Source organism: Eucalyptus grandis, chromosome 7 (genome assembly GCF_016545825.1).
Source record: "Eucalyptus grandis isolate ANBG69807.140 chromosome 7, ASM1654582v1, whole genome shotgun sequence".
In the NCBI taxonomy this organism is placed as follows: domain Eukaryota; kingdom Viridiplantae; phylum Streptophyta; class Magnoliopsida; order Myrtales; family Myrtaceae; genus Eucalyptus; species Eucalyptus grandis.
In genome coordinates this window covers 57,269,573-57,281,756 of record NC_052618.1, presented here as the reverse complement: position 1 = coordinate 57,281,756, position 12,184 = coordinate 57,269,573, and the positions used below count along the sequence as shown (strand labels likewise).

General features: G+C 40.8%; 1 protein-coding gene across 2 annotated transcripts; it reads right to left on the bottom strand.

Annotated features, from left to right (window-relative positions):
• Positions 1-5,668: 5,668 nt before the first annotated feature.
• On the bottom strand, positions 5,669-11,359 carry LOC104450914 (amino acid permease 3). Of its 2 annotated transcripts, none has more exons than XM_039316740.1 (7): positions 11,331-11,359; positions 11,131-11,217; positions 7,572-7,805; positions 7,349-7,442; positions 6,996-7,210; positions 6,720-6,859; positions 5,669-6,585 (listed from the first exon to the last, which is right to left on the bottom strand). In XM_039316740.1, exons 1-7 carry the CDS (start codon positions 11,347-11,349, stop codon positions 5,953-5,955), a joined length of 1,422 nt encoding a protein of 473 aa, XP_039172674.1. In that variant the 5' UTR covers positions 11,350-11,359; the 3' UTR covers positions 5,669-5,952. The 2 variants fall into 2 exon arrangements, with proteins under 2 accessions (XP_039172674.1, XP_039172675.1); XM_039316741.1 differs by having other exon boundaries at positions 11,303-11,351.
• Positions 11,360-12,184: the final 825 nt, after the last annotated feature.

Sequence of the window (12,184 nt, the reverse complement as noted above, 5' to 3'; positions counted from 1 at the left end):
AGACTCTGTGCTTTCCTGTTGCTTGTCGGATACGTACTACGACGGCAACTTTGTTACTAGCTAGATGAAACCACAAATGAATATCACAAAGGACTTAAGGAAAATTAACTTTTATTTCCCCGAAAAGGCCGGGCTTGAGCGCGGGCCAAATGCGCCTATACAAGCAGGCTCCTTCCCAAGAAAGAAATTAATCTTTCATGCTGTCTTGATATATGCTTCGAGCCTTTATTGGCTTAGATCTAGTTCGAACGAGCAATTAAATCAAGCATTAAGAGAACTCCAGGGTCACTTAGTTGACACGGCTAATTGTCAAACTTGATCAATCTCATATCAAATCCAATCGACAAATGCCCGTAGCTGCATGTGTTAGGTACGTGTAATGGTTTCTCACGAAATTATGTGGATGGTCCCAATTTCGCATGATCGAAAGGTTCCCACTATGAACAAAAACAAGTATCACGGACAGAAGCAAGGTCGGCATGTTAACCTTGGACTTCTTTTTCCAACCAGATGCGTCCACATGTAAACGCTGGGTCTTTTCAAAAACAACTATACGGACAAAATAGCTGACCCTTGGAGGAATACGTTTCGGATGGAAGAACAGGCTCACATTTTTCACGTGGTCAATGTGATTGACGAGGAACTCACTGGTTCCATAATATTCTTCGCTTTCTTTATGAAGATGTATGAGCCGTCACTTACTTAAATATTCACGCAACAATTAGCATAAGTCATTTCGTTATCTTCGTTAATTGCAGTCCATTTTTAATTCTTCCTTACAGATCGTTTATATCCAGAAGATAATGTACGTGGAGCAATAGTGAGAGAGACAGAATGGAGTTTATCTTCGCACCCATATTCTATGGCTTTACGCCATTTTCATGTAAGATTAATAATAGAAGTTATTGAAAGTTCTAATTTACCATGTATGACATTTTCTTTCTTAATTCTTGAAATATAGATCACATATTTTAAATTTTAGCGAGAATATATATATATATATATATATATATATATATATATATATATATATATATATATATATTTTGCGTCTGATTAATGGGAAGAAAACCACATGTGGTAAGCGCAACTTTCTTTTGTGTTTCATATAGGTGGGGATGCTTCTAGGTCTAGCTTATGTATCTGTCAATTTCTAAAAGGTATTTGTCATTTCATGGGAGCCTTCCATTGTAAGTTTCTTCATTAGAATCTTTTCTTTTCAATTTTGTGATGGCTTTTAAACTTTAGGGTATTAGAAGAACCACAACGTGTTGTACTCAAAAATTGAGATGTTACTCCATGATGAATGTAAAATAAATTTCCATGAAGATGGAAAAAATCACATGTATTGCCTTCCAATTAGGTTCCACTTCTAGCGACGAAATGTCATGAACTTCAGTCACCACAAGCAAACCCCCAAGCCACCGAGAGATTCAGCGACCAAATATCAAACTTTGGTCCCTAGATGAAACTGCTTGCTTCCAAAATTTCTTAATGGGTCACTAGAAGATATGCATTTATGAAAAAAAAATAAAAGAAGGAAATTGTGAACTTACCTCTACAAGGTGCACTAGCCTTAGTGCCACTGATTATCAAAGAAGTGTTAAAGGTGCTAGTACTTTCCAGAATATCCACATAAAAAAGAAAAAAGAAAAAGAAAAACTTGTTCGGATTGACGAAAGACTAAATACAACTCGCACTTAACTTGCTTTAAACTACGATCGTAATTGATGTTGGGGCAGACTCCAATCCGAAAAAGAATAATGCGAAAGCTTTGTCTCCACTATGTCTAGGAGAGTGCTGCAACGAGGGATGAGATTCAATAGACATGCTAATATAATACAACTCACATATACCTAGCTTCGAACTATGACGTTGGTACTAATCTGAGGAGAATCGTGTTGAAGCTTTATCAAATTAATATCTTCAATCATCAATTATCTCCTTGCGATGGAAATATAGCAGAAACCTTAGGTGTTAAGTTTAACTCTTAAACTTTAAGATTACTTTAGTGGAAAAAGCTAATCTTTTGTTTCATTTACTTTATTTTCTCCGAAAGGGCATGCGACCCTGTAAACTTGCATCCCTTCCAAGAGTTTTCAACACATATCCCCATTTGTATGTTTCCAAAGGAATCAATCGTAATTGAAATTGATGATTACTTACTATTGTTGATAGCCTTCCATTGCGAGTTTCTTCATTGTGATGCTTTTTAGATCTTGTGTATTAAAAGTACCGCGTTGTGTTGTACTAAAAAAATTGAGATGCTACTCCATAATGAAAGTGACATATTTTCTGGGAAGATGGGAATAATCACATGAATTCACTTTCCAAATGGGTTCCACTTCTAGCTTCAAATTTCAAACCCTGTGTTATTACAAGCAATCCACCATGCCACCGAGAGATTTGGCCACTAGATCTCAAACTTCTTGCTACCAAATTTTTCTAATTGGGTCACTAGAAGATTTGCATTTATGAATAAAAAGAGAAAATTGTGAACTTAACTCTATAATGTGCATTAGTCTTAGTGCCACTAATTTTTAAAGAGATGCTCAATGTGCTAATAGTTTTAAGAATAACCAATAGAGAGCCTTGTCCAAAGTAGGCCAAGTGACAAAGACTAAATACAATCCACACTTAGCTAGCTTCGAACTACGATCATAATATATATCGCGGCAACTTCCAATCTGAAGAAATTTATTTGAAAGCTTTATTGAAGTATAATGATACGTAGATATCAATCACCATTACTGAAGCTGTATACTTTTACCATAGGATTTATTCACCTTGCAGCTCTTATGGATACTTTGCTACCAATGAAATACTGAATCCTATCTATTTGGATGATGGGTGCTGGGCATAGCCTCATTTGATCAGGCGAAGACATCCTGATATTAAGTGAAAATTCTATTTAGATTTTTTTTATAGATGAATTGGGTTTATCTTCGAGCCCCAGTCAACAAATCTTCATCTTCACAAGAAGTCCAATTTCATCTTCACCGGTCGTCATCCATCTCTTCCAAATGCCTATGGGCTCCTCACTTGCTGCAGAAATTGACCTAGTCCAAACGGTACCGCAACTCGTGCACATATTCTCAACAGATGCGGTTTTCTGTGATATACTATCATGTGGAAAATAGTATCTAACATCAATATGTTTCATTTGCTTGTGATACATCTAATTTTGGGTTCAAATGCTTTGTGCTCTGATTGTCTAGGTAGAAATCTTCTTCTGCCGTGATTCCGATCATTGAGCGAAACTTTGGGCCAAATAATTTCCTTAATTGCCTCGATTGACGCCATAAACCCTACAAGGAAAATTCCAAAACAATTATCACATGACATGAAAATTTTTAGGCAACGTCATGTCACTATGACAAGACATGGAATTGATTAACAGGCTAACGAATGTACACTATGGTTGATATTAGAAATTAGGTAGGGGGAAGATTTTTCAAATTGGGTCATCTAACGAGGGTTTCGCACTTAAGCCGATCGAGTCAAATACAAGGTTGACACGGGATGTGTGATGCGAAGGAACAAGTGATCTCCCTCCTTATGTCGGCAAACGGATTCGAAAGTGACCTGAATAATTGACTTAAATCCAACCTCAATGCAATTAACACTTTAGCTATTTTCAATTCGAATTTTAAGAATCTCATTTGGATTTGAGAGCATAACTTTTGCAAATGAGTTGAACGTGATCTTATTATTACTTTTCATTCCTTATGCAACTAAGGAGGAGTTACTTAACAATTGGGGAAATTACCTAAGAAGTCATAAATCTATTGTATTTATGTTAATTTAATTGCAAACATTTTAATTATATCAATTGAGTCATAAATCGTTTGACAATTTACCAATATAATCATTTCAAACAATTTTGACCGTAAATTATTAACTTGAATGCTAGTCATCCTACATAACGTAGTCGATGCTGACATGGATAATTTTTATAATTTTTTTAAAAGAATCAAATTTTATATTATATTATTCTTTTCTTTTCTTTCTTTTTCTTTTTCTTTTTCCCCTCCTCCACCACCAATCATTGGGCCTCAGCTATTGTCAGCGACTAGCCACAAGTTGGTTTCGAGACCATCTTGAATAATTTACTTATCTAAGACTAGCATAGAATGCCTAATCAATATTGGCTGCAACATACGTGATTTAAACAATCGTATTTACCTACAAGCCCTCGATCACCACTGGCATCCCTTGCTAGCCCTTAGTCAAAAAAAGAGTAAAGAAAAGAAAAGCCAAAAAATAAAAAATAAAAAAAGGCTGCCATTCACGTTAGCAATTTAAGATTAAAATTGGAGGGATGGACTCAATTGGAAGAATGTGAAAATATTTAGAACTCAATTGACACAATTATTTGACAAAAAAAATGCACAATTAAAAGGTATATGATTGAATTAGCATAAGTGTAGGGGTTTAGGACTTTTTTAATAATTGTTCTCATGATTTTGTTACGTTTGAGCTAACAAGTTATTTGACTCAAAAAGCTCACAAGCCTAATTAAGTAATTGTATTTTACATACAGTTATATATCTTAATAAATACAAATAAGCATGTAAAAATATTATTGCCTTGTCAATTTTTGTGTGCTCTCAGAATTCGAGCTTGAGCTTGGACTGAACTTTTATTGAACAATCAAGTTGAGTTCAAGTTCTCATTGAAAAGCAATTGAAGTTGAGATCGAACTTGAACAATTAACTCCAAATCGAAGCAACGAACCTTGAGTATTTCGAGTCGGAGCCTAGCTCGAGTGTTGAAGCTGTGTTGACTCCGCTCTACTGGATTTCACGAAATTTTGTGAGAATCAGTTGCATCGCGCCTACAAATCGACGTGCTTAGTGGAAAGTATATTGGACCATTACGAGTCGGAAGGCTAAAAATAGTTTCATCTTTAGGAATGCGTGGGAAAATCTCAAAAATTGACTTAACTGAAGAGCCTACACCAATGATAATGAAAAATTGGTGTAGCAATGGAAAATGAAAGGTACACCATCCACATAGCGCCTTCATCTCAATACATTTACCTAGTTATGGCAAAGATTTTGAATGTTCTTTCTTATGATCAGTATTCCTATTTATTATCTCATCGTTTTCCATTTACTTTTACCATATGCTGAAAATTTTCATGTGTGGTAGTTTGCAACACCTAAATGTGAAAATGTCAATATTTACTCTGAATATTTTTATCCGTATATCAAGCGCCTTTAATTTTCTACCCACTGAAAAAAAATCACAAAAAAAGCAATCGTGTAGGCACGCTATTCATTAATCTACATGTTAAGGTTCACATATTGTAATGTTTTAGGTGTTTCAGATTAAACAAAATATAAAGCGGGTGAAACTTAATGTTAATAAGTAACAATTAAAAGATAAAAATCAACAAAGTCACTAGCACAAGGCTCAAAAAGCAAAGCAATGTTGTATCTATTGGTCCAAGTGATGGTGACATCACCGACCCTTTTCGTGTCTTACAAAAAGAACCAAAGTATATAGTACCAGCTTATTCACGATGATGATGTTGCAAAGAGTGCACAATCTTACTCCGATACTACTTATAAGGTATGTGGAAGTGTTGTTATGATAATATGAAAGAATTGTAATAAATAATTCAAGGCACACCTATTATACCAAATTTAGATACAAGCATTATATCATACATAACACTCAAAGCAAATTATTCATTAAAGGAGTCGTGGTAACCCTATACAGCGAATGTTTTGGTGAATTTTACTTTCATTTTGCTGAACAAAAAAATAAAATAAAAATTCACCTTCTTTCTTCTTTTGACTTTCCTATGGGCCACCAATTTGTGCTCGACAAAGGGCCAAAATCCTCCCAGCAGCTTACTACATTCTATTACGATAATGTGCCACCAATTTTTTCTTGAGAAAGGACCAAAATATATTACGATAATGTGAGCCCACTTCCCGCAGGCTATCCGGACTTGAGATGGAGAACGACCCCAGCGATGGAACCGCCAGCAGCGGCCATACTGATGGTAAGACAAGCTACGCTGAGGATTTGGAGGCATAGCCATTTGGGGCTCCACTTGGGGATCTCCATTTGGGCGATGTACATCTCGACTGGGAAATACACCGTCAAAGGCCAGAATCCGAGAGCGCCGAGTAGTCCGATCACTTCGTTGAAGAATGGAAGCAGTATGGAGATGACAGTGGTCACGACCACGAAAATGGTTCGCAAAATCAACCGAGACACATATAGATCGTAGGGTTGGAGACCTGGGACCCGAATCTTGATCTCCCTGGTGAAGAATTGGCTACGTGAAAACCTTCTCAGGCCGGGTTCCTCGATGAAGGCAAAGATGGGTTGGGAGTAGACTTGATAGGCGCCAACAAGGTGGATCACAACGGCGACATTTGCTATGTCGATGAGCCAATATGGGTGGAAGAACTCGAAACCCGCGAGGAGGTGGCCGGGTGACAAGTCCCCAAACGCCCCATAAACCATGCAGCCGCAAAGCAAATAGAATGGCGTCATGACTGCCAAACTTATCAACGTGGCCTTCTTCATCGTCTTGGACTCTGATGGCGGGGATTTGATCGTGTCCTGTTTTCAACACATCGGACTAAATTACTAATCACTTAATTACAACAACCAAGGCTAGTTTTTTGAAAATAAGGGTGTTTTTTTTTTTCTTTTTTCTGATACAACTAGGTATGGGGAGTGTGGCGTAACTTTACCTGAATGTCGATGAGTATGATGGCGAATGAATAGGCAAAAGCTATGTCACCAAGAGCCTGGAAACTCCTCCATATCTTCTGTGTCAGAGTGACATTGCCAATGCTTATTCCAGTGAGGCTTCCTTGAAATTTGCCATTCTCTAGTAGATATTCGAGAAAGACAAGATGTGAGAGCTAGCGTTAGGCTTTCTTCTACTCAATCTATCTAGTTTAGTTTAATCACCACATAACACGTTCACACACACAGAACTGATCGAGTAAAAAAGTAGTAACAACCTACTACTTTGGCGATCCCAAGGGCAACTCCAATGGTTGAGTAAGTGAACGACATGACAGTGGCCAGGATGGAGAGCCACCACAGCTTGTCGAAGTCTTGGATTTGGGACAGAACAATCTCGATGACCCCGAATACAATCATATACCAATAGGTACTTGTGTGACAAGGACTTTTGTCACCTTCCTCGTGAAAGCAGTATGATTGGTGGATTGCCCTGTTCGAGCAAACATTCGGCAAAACCAAAATTAATTTTAATCACACACACAATCAACAACTTTAGCAATCCGAATTTTCTTTCCATTTTCTTTGGTTTATAACTTGACTTCCTAGTATAAACAAATTTACCACTCACATCATGCTTATGGAGGCTGCAATGGTGAACGCAATGGCAATCCCAAAATAATTCAGGTGCAGAACCAGTCCACATAACTTCTCTTTTACCACGCCTGCCGACATTCGAAAGAAGAGAATAAAACCCCAAAATTAATCTATACAATGAAATGAAAAGGAGCGTATTTAGCCGAAAAGATTTGGTGGGTGGACCGAGATATTATTATTTTTATATGATCTATTACCAAGATGGGAGCAGACGGCTGTCATGTAACTGTAGTTTCTCTCGCCTTCGACGGGGTTACCATTGCGGTAGCACGTGACCAAAAGGGCAGAGGTGTGGTAAGTGAGAAAGGCGAACATGAAATTCACCGCCGGTGCGGCGATCCACCCGAGTTGCGCCGTAGCCCATGGCAGAGACAGAATTCCGGACCCGATAACGGCTGTGATTATGCGAGCACTGGCCGTCCACGTGGTGCCTGATTTGAACCCAAAACAGGAAACCCAACTCTGGAATCAGTCACAGAACCAAAAAAAAAAGAAATTGTCTGGAAGCAGCGAAAGTTGCAGAAAAAGTTACGTCTCTTCTCAAGCAGACGGGAAATTTGCTAACGTTTCTTCCAAGCGAGTGAACAGTCAAATTTTTGTTTTGGGGGCTTTCGGAGGGATCGAACCCAACTCTAGTCTCTCCCTATCGCCTCTTATTTCATTTTTTTCCTTTTCGGATCACCAAGTGGAGCATGCGTTAAAGAAGAAGAAGAAGAAACCAGACCCGAACCATTGGTGATTTGTGTTAGAGGAAGAATAAGAAGAAGATTTCCTTTTTGGATCATCGAGTGGAGCATGCGTTAATGGGTCTGGTCGGGTCCATCCTCCACTTCTGCGAATTCCATCGCCGCCTCTTGAAATCAAGAAGAAGAAGAAGAAGAATAACCAGAGGAGGAGGAGGAGGAGGTTCCATCCTCCACTTCTGCGAAGAAGAAGAAGAAATCAAACCCGAACCATTGGTCATTTGTGTTAGAGGAAGAAGAAGAAGAAGAAGAAGAAGATTTCCTTTTTGGATCACCGAGTGGAGCATGCATTAATGGGTCTGGTCGGGTCCATCCTCCACTTCTGCAAATTTCATCGCCTCCTCTTGAAATCAAGAAGAAGAAGAAGAAGAATAACCAGAGGAGGAGGAGGAGGAGGTTCCATCCTCCACTTCTGCGAAGAAGAAGAAGAAGTAGAAAAAGTAGTGATTTGTGTTAGAGGAGGAAGAAGAAGAAGAAGATCTCCTTTTTGGATCAACGAATGGAGCATGCGTTAATGGGTCTGATCGGGTCCATCCTCCACTTCTGCGAATTTCATCGCCTCCTCTTGAAATTAAGAAGAAGAAGAAGAAGAAGAATAACCAGAGGAGAAGGAGGAGGAGGTTCCATCCTCCACTCCTCCTCCACTTCTGAGAGGAGGTTCCATCCTCCACTTCTGAGAAGAAGAAGAAGATTTCCTTTTTGGATCACCGAGTGGAGCATGCGTTAATGGGTTTGGTCGGGTCCATGCTCCACTTCTGCGAATTCCATCGCTGCCTCTTGAAATCAAGAAGAAGAAGAACCAGGGAAGGAGGAGGAGGTTCCATCCTCCACTTCTGCGAAGAAGAAGAAGAAGAAGAAGAAACCAAACCCGAAACATTGGTGATTTGTGTTAGAGGAAGAAGAATAACCAAAGGAGGAGGAGGAGATTTCATCCTCCACTTCTGCGAAGAAGAAGAAGAAAAAGAAGTGATTTGTGTTAGAGGAGGAGGAAGAAGAAGAAGAAGAAGATCTCCTTTTTGGATCACCGAGTGGAGCATGCGTTAATGGGTCTGGTCGGGTTCATCCTCCACTTCAGCGAATTCCATCGCCTCCTCTTGAAATCAAGAAGAAGAAGAAGAATAACCAGAGGAGAAGGAGGAGGAGGTTCCATCCTCCACTTCTGAGAAGAAGAAGAAGAAGAAGAAGATTTCCTTTTTGGATCACCGAGTGGAGCATGCGTTAATGGGTCTGGTCGGGTCCATCCTCCATTTCTGCGAATTCCATCGCCTCCTCTTGAAATCAAGAAGAAGAAGAAGAAGAATAACCAGAGGAGGAGGAGGAGGTTCCATCCTCCACACTTCTGCGAAGAAGAAGAAGAAGAAAAAGAAGTGATTTGTGTTAGAGGAGGAGGAGGAAGAAGAAGAAGAAGATCTCCTTTTTGGATCACCGAGTGGAGCATGCGTTAATGGGTCTAGTCGGGTCCATCCTCGACTTATGTGAATTCCATCGCCTCCTCTTAAAATCAAGAAGAAGAAGAAGAAGAATAACCGGAGGAGGAGGACGCTTCCATCCTCCACTTCTGCAAATTCCATCGCCTCCTCTTGAAATCAAGAAGAAGAAGAAGAAGAATAAGTGGAGGAGGAGGAGGAGGACGCTTCCATCCTCCACTTCTGCGAATTTCATCGCCTCCTCAAGAAGAAGAAGAAGAAGAACCAAGAAGAAGAAGAAGAAGAAGAGGAGGAGGAGGAGGAGGAGGAGGAGGCTTCCATCCTCCACTTCTGCGAATTTCATCGCCTCCTCAAGAAGAAGAAGAAGAAGAACCAAGTAGAAAAAGAAGAAGAAGAAGAGTACGCTTCCATCCTCCACTTCTGCGACTCGCTTCCTCAAGAAGAAGAAGAAAAATACTAACCGGAGGAGGAGGAGAAGAAGAACCAAGACAAAGAAGAAGAAGAAGAGGACGCTTCCATCCTCCACTTCTGCGAATTTCATGGCCTCCTCAAGAAGAAGAAGGAGGAGGAGGAGGAGGAGGAGAAGGAGAAGAAGAGGACGCTTCCATCCTCCACTTCTGCGAATTTCATAGAAGAAGAAGAAGAAGAGGAGGACACTTCCATCCTTCACTTCTGCGAATTTCATCGCCTCCTCAAGAAGAAGAAGAAGAAGAACCGGAGGAGGAGAAGAAGAACCAAGAAGAAGAAGAGGAGGATGCTTCCATCCTCCACTTTTGCGAATTTCATCGCCTCCTCAAGAAGAAGCAAGAAGAAGAAAGATAAGAAGAAGAAGAAGAAGCAAGAAGCAAGAAGCAAGAAGAAGAAGAAGAAGAATAACCGGAGGAGGAGAAGAAGAAGAGGAGGACGCTTCCATCCTCCACTTCTGCGAATTTCATCGCCTCCTCAAGAAGAAGAAGAAGAAGAGTAATAACCGGAGGAGGAGGAGGAGGAGAAGAAGAAGAGGACGCTTCCATCCTCCACTTCTGCGAATTTCATCGCTTCCTCAAGAAGAAGAAGAACCGGAGGAGGAGGAGGACGCTTCCATCCTCCACTTCTGCAAATTCCATCGCCTCCTCTTGAAATCAAGAAGAAGAAGAATAACCGGAGGAGGAGGAGGAGGTGGAGGACGACGCTTCCATCCTCCACTTCTGCGAATTCCATCGCCTCCAAGAAGAAGAAGGAGGAGGAGGGAGGAGGAGGAGGAGGAGGAGGAGGAGGAGGAGGAGGAGGAGGAGGAGGAGAAGGAGAAGAAGAAGAAGAAGAAGAAGAAGGGAGGAGCAGAAGAAGAAGAAGAAGAAGAAGAAGAAGGAGAAGGAGGAGAAGGAGGAGAAGAAGGAGAAGGAGAAGGAGGAGGAGGAGGAGGAGGAGAAGGAGGAGAAGAAGGAGAAGCAGAAGGAGAAGGAGAAGAAGGAGCAGAAGAAGGAGAAGAAGGAGAAGAAGAAGAAGAAGCAGAAGAAGGAGAAGGAGAAGAAGGAGAAGAAGGAGAAGAAGGAGAAGAAACCTCGAAAAGAGCTCTGTTCAAGCAAAACCTCGAAAGACTTACGCACCAGTTCGCCTGCGACGGCCATCGTCGTCTCGAGGCAGATCAGGCGAAACCTCGAAAGGAGCTCTGTTCTGGCTCATCATCATGTCACCTAAGATCAAATGAACTCCAATTTAGTAAGAAGTTCAGAAATCGGTCATGATGGTTGGGTGCAGGAAGCTGTGAAAGAAACTGACTACAAAAGACACAGACACAGGCCCATACGCAGGGTCCCGACAGACATCCCTACAATGAATTTGATTTGGAAGACAATACTGAGGAGACCGAGGCCTCCTTTTATACAGGCCTCAAAGAGGAGAAAAGGGGTATTAGAGGAGGGCTGGCCGTTGGGGGTGGCGAGAGGACGGCTGGTAGTTGGGGGTGGGCTTGGGGCTCCTCTTCCTTCTCTCTCTTACATTAATTAATTTTGCTTTTTGCAAGTATTTTCCTTTCTTTTTTTGGTCGTATGCATACAGACTTTCTGAGTTTAGTGCCCCCACCACCATAAAGCAATCGAGGTTGTCTTTTGATTTTGAGCAGCGCAACGATTTGCACGTCTCCACGTTCGTGAGGACAAGACGAACTGCAGTTACATCGTCCTCGCGCTAAGGAACATAAGGACCAGTAAGGCTGTATGAATATTAAACTCTTAGGAAGTGGCCCAGAATTGACTCGTGATCTTAGTAATGGGGTGAGATTGAACGTTCTTGAGCATTTTTAATGTGTTGGGTAGAGATTTTGTTGTCAAGAATCGTGTAATCCAAAAAGGTGTCGAGTTCAAGAATAAAAAAATGTTAGCTAGAGTCGATTAAGAAATTGCCAGCTCATCTTAGAAAGGAAATATATTAGTTCACCGTTTTGAGGGGCCAGCATCGACGCAGCTTCCCAATCGTGAGTAAGGGCGCATCACATGCGTCGGTACGGGAGACGAGAAGACTCGCTGCCAACCACGGCACACGATGGGAGGGTCGCTGTCGAAATAGGATGACGGATACAAAATCAAAAGTCTCCATGATTGACGGGAGCGGTGCAAAATGCCAATCGCTTGTCCATCGATCCCTTGGGAATCCGACGGCCCT

What these genes read in the sequence shown, in the direction of transcription:
- LOC104450914 (XM_039316740.1), bottom strand. An exon ending in TGGCCGTCGCAGGCGAACTG is followed by an intron (nt 7,806 to 11,130) that starts GTGCGTAAGTCT and finishes GGTTCAAATCAG; the next exon opens with GCACCACGTGGACGGCCAGT. An exon ending in TGGGATCGCCAAAGTAGTAG is followed by an intron (nt 6,860 to 6,995) that starts GTTGTTACTACT and finishes AATATCTACTAG; the next exon opens with AGAATGGCAAATTTCAAGGA.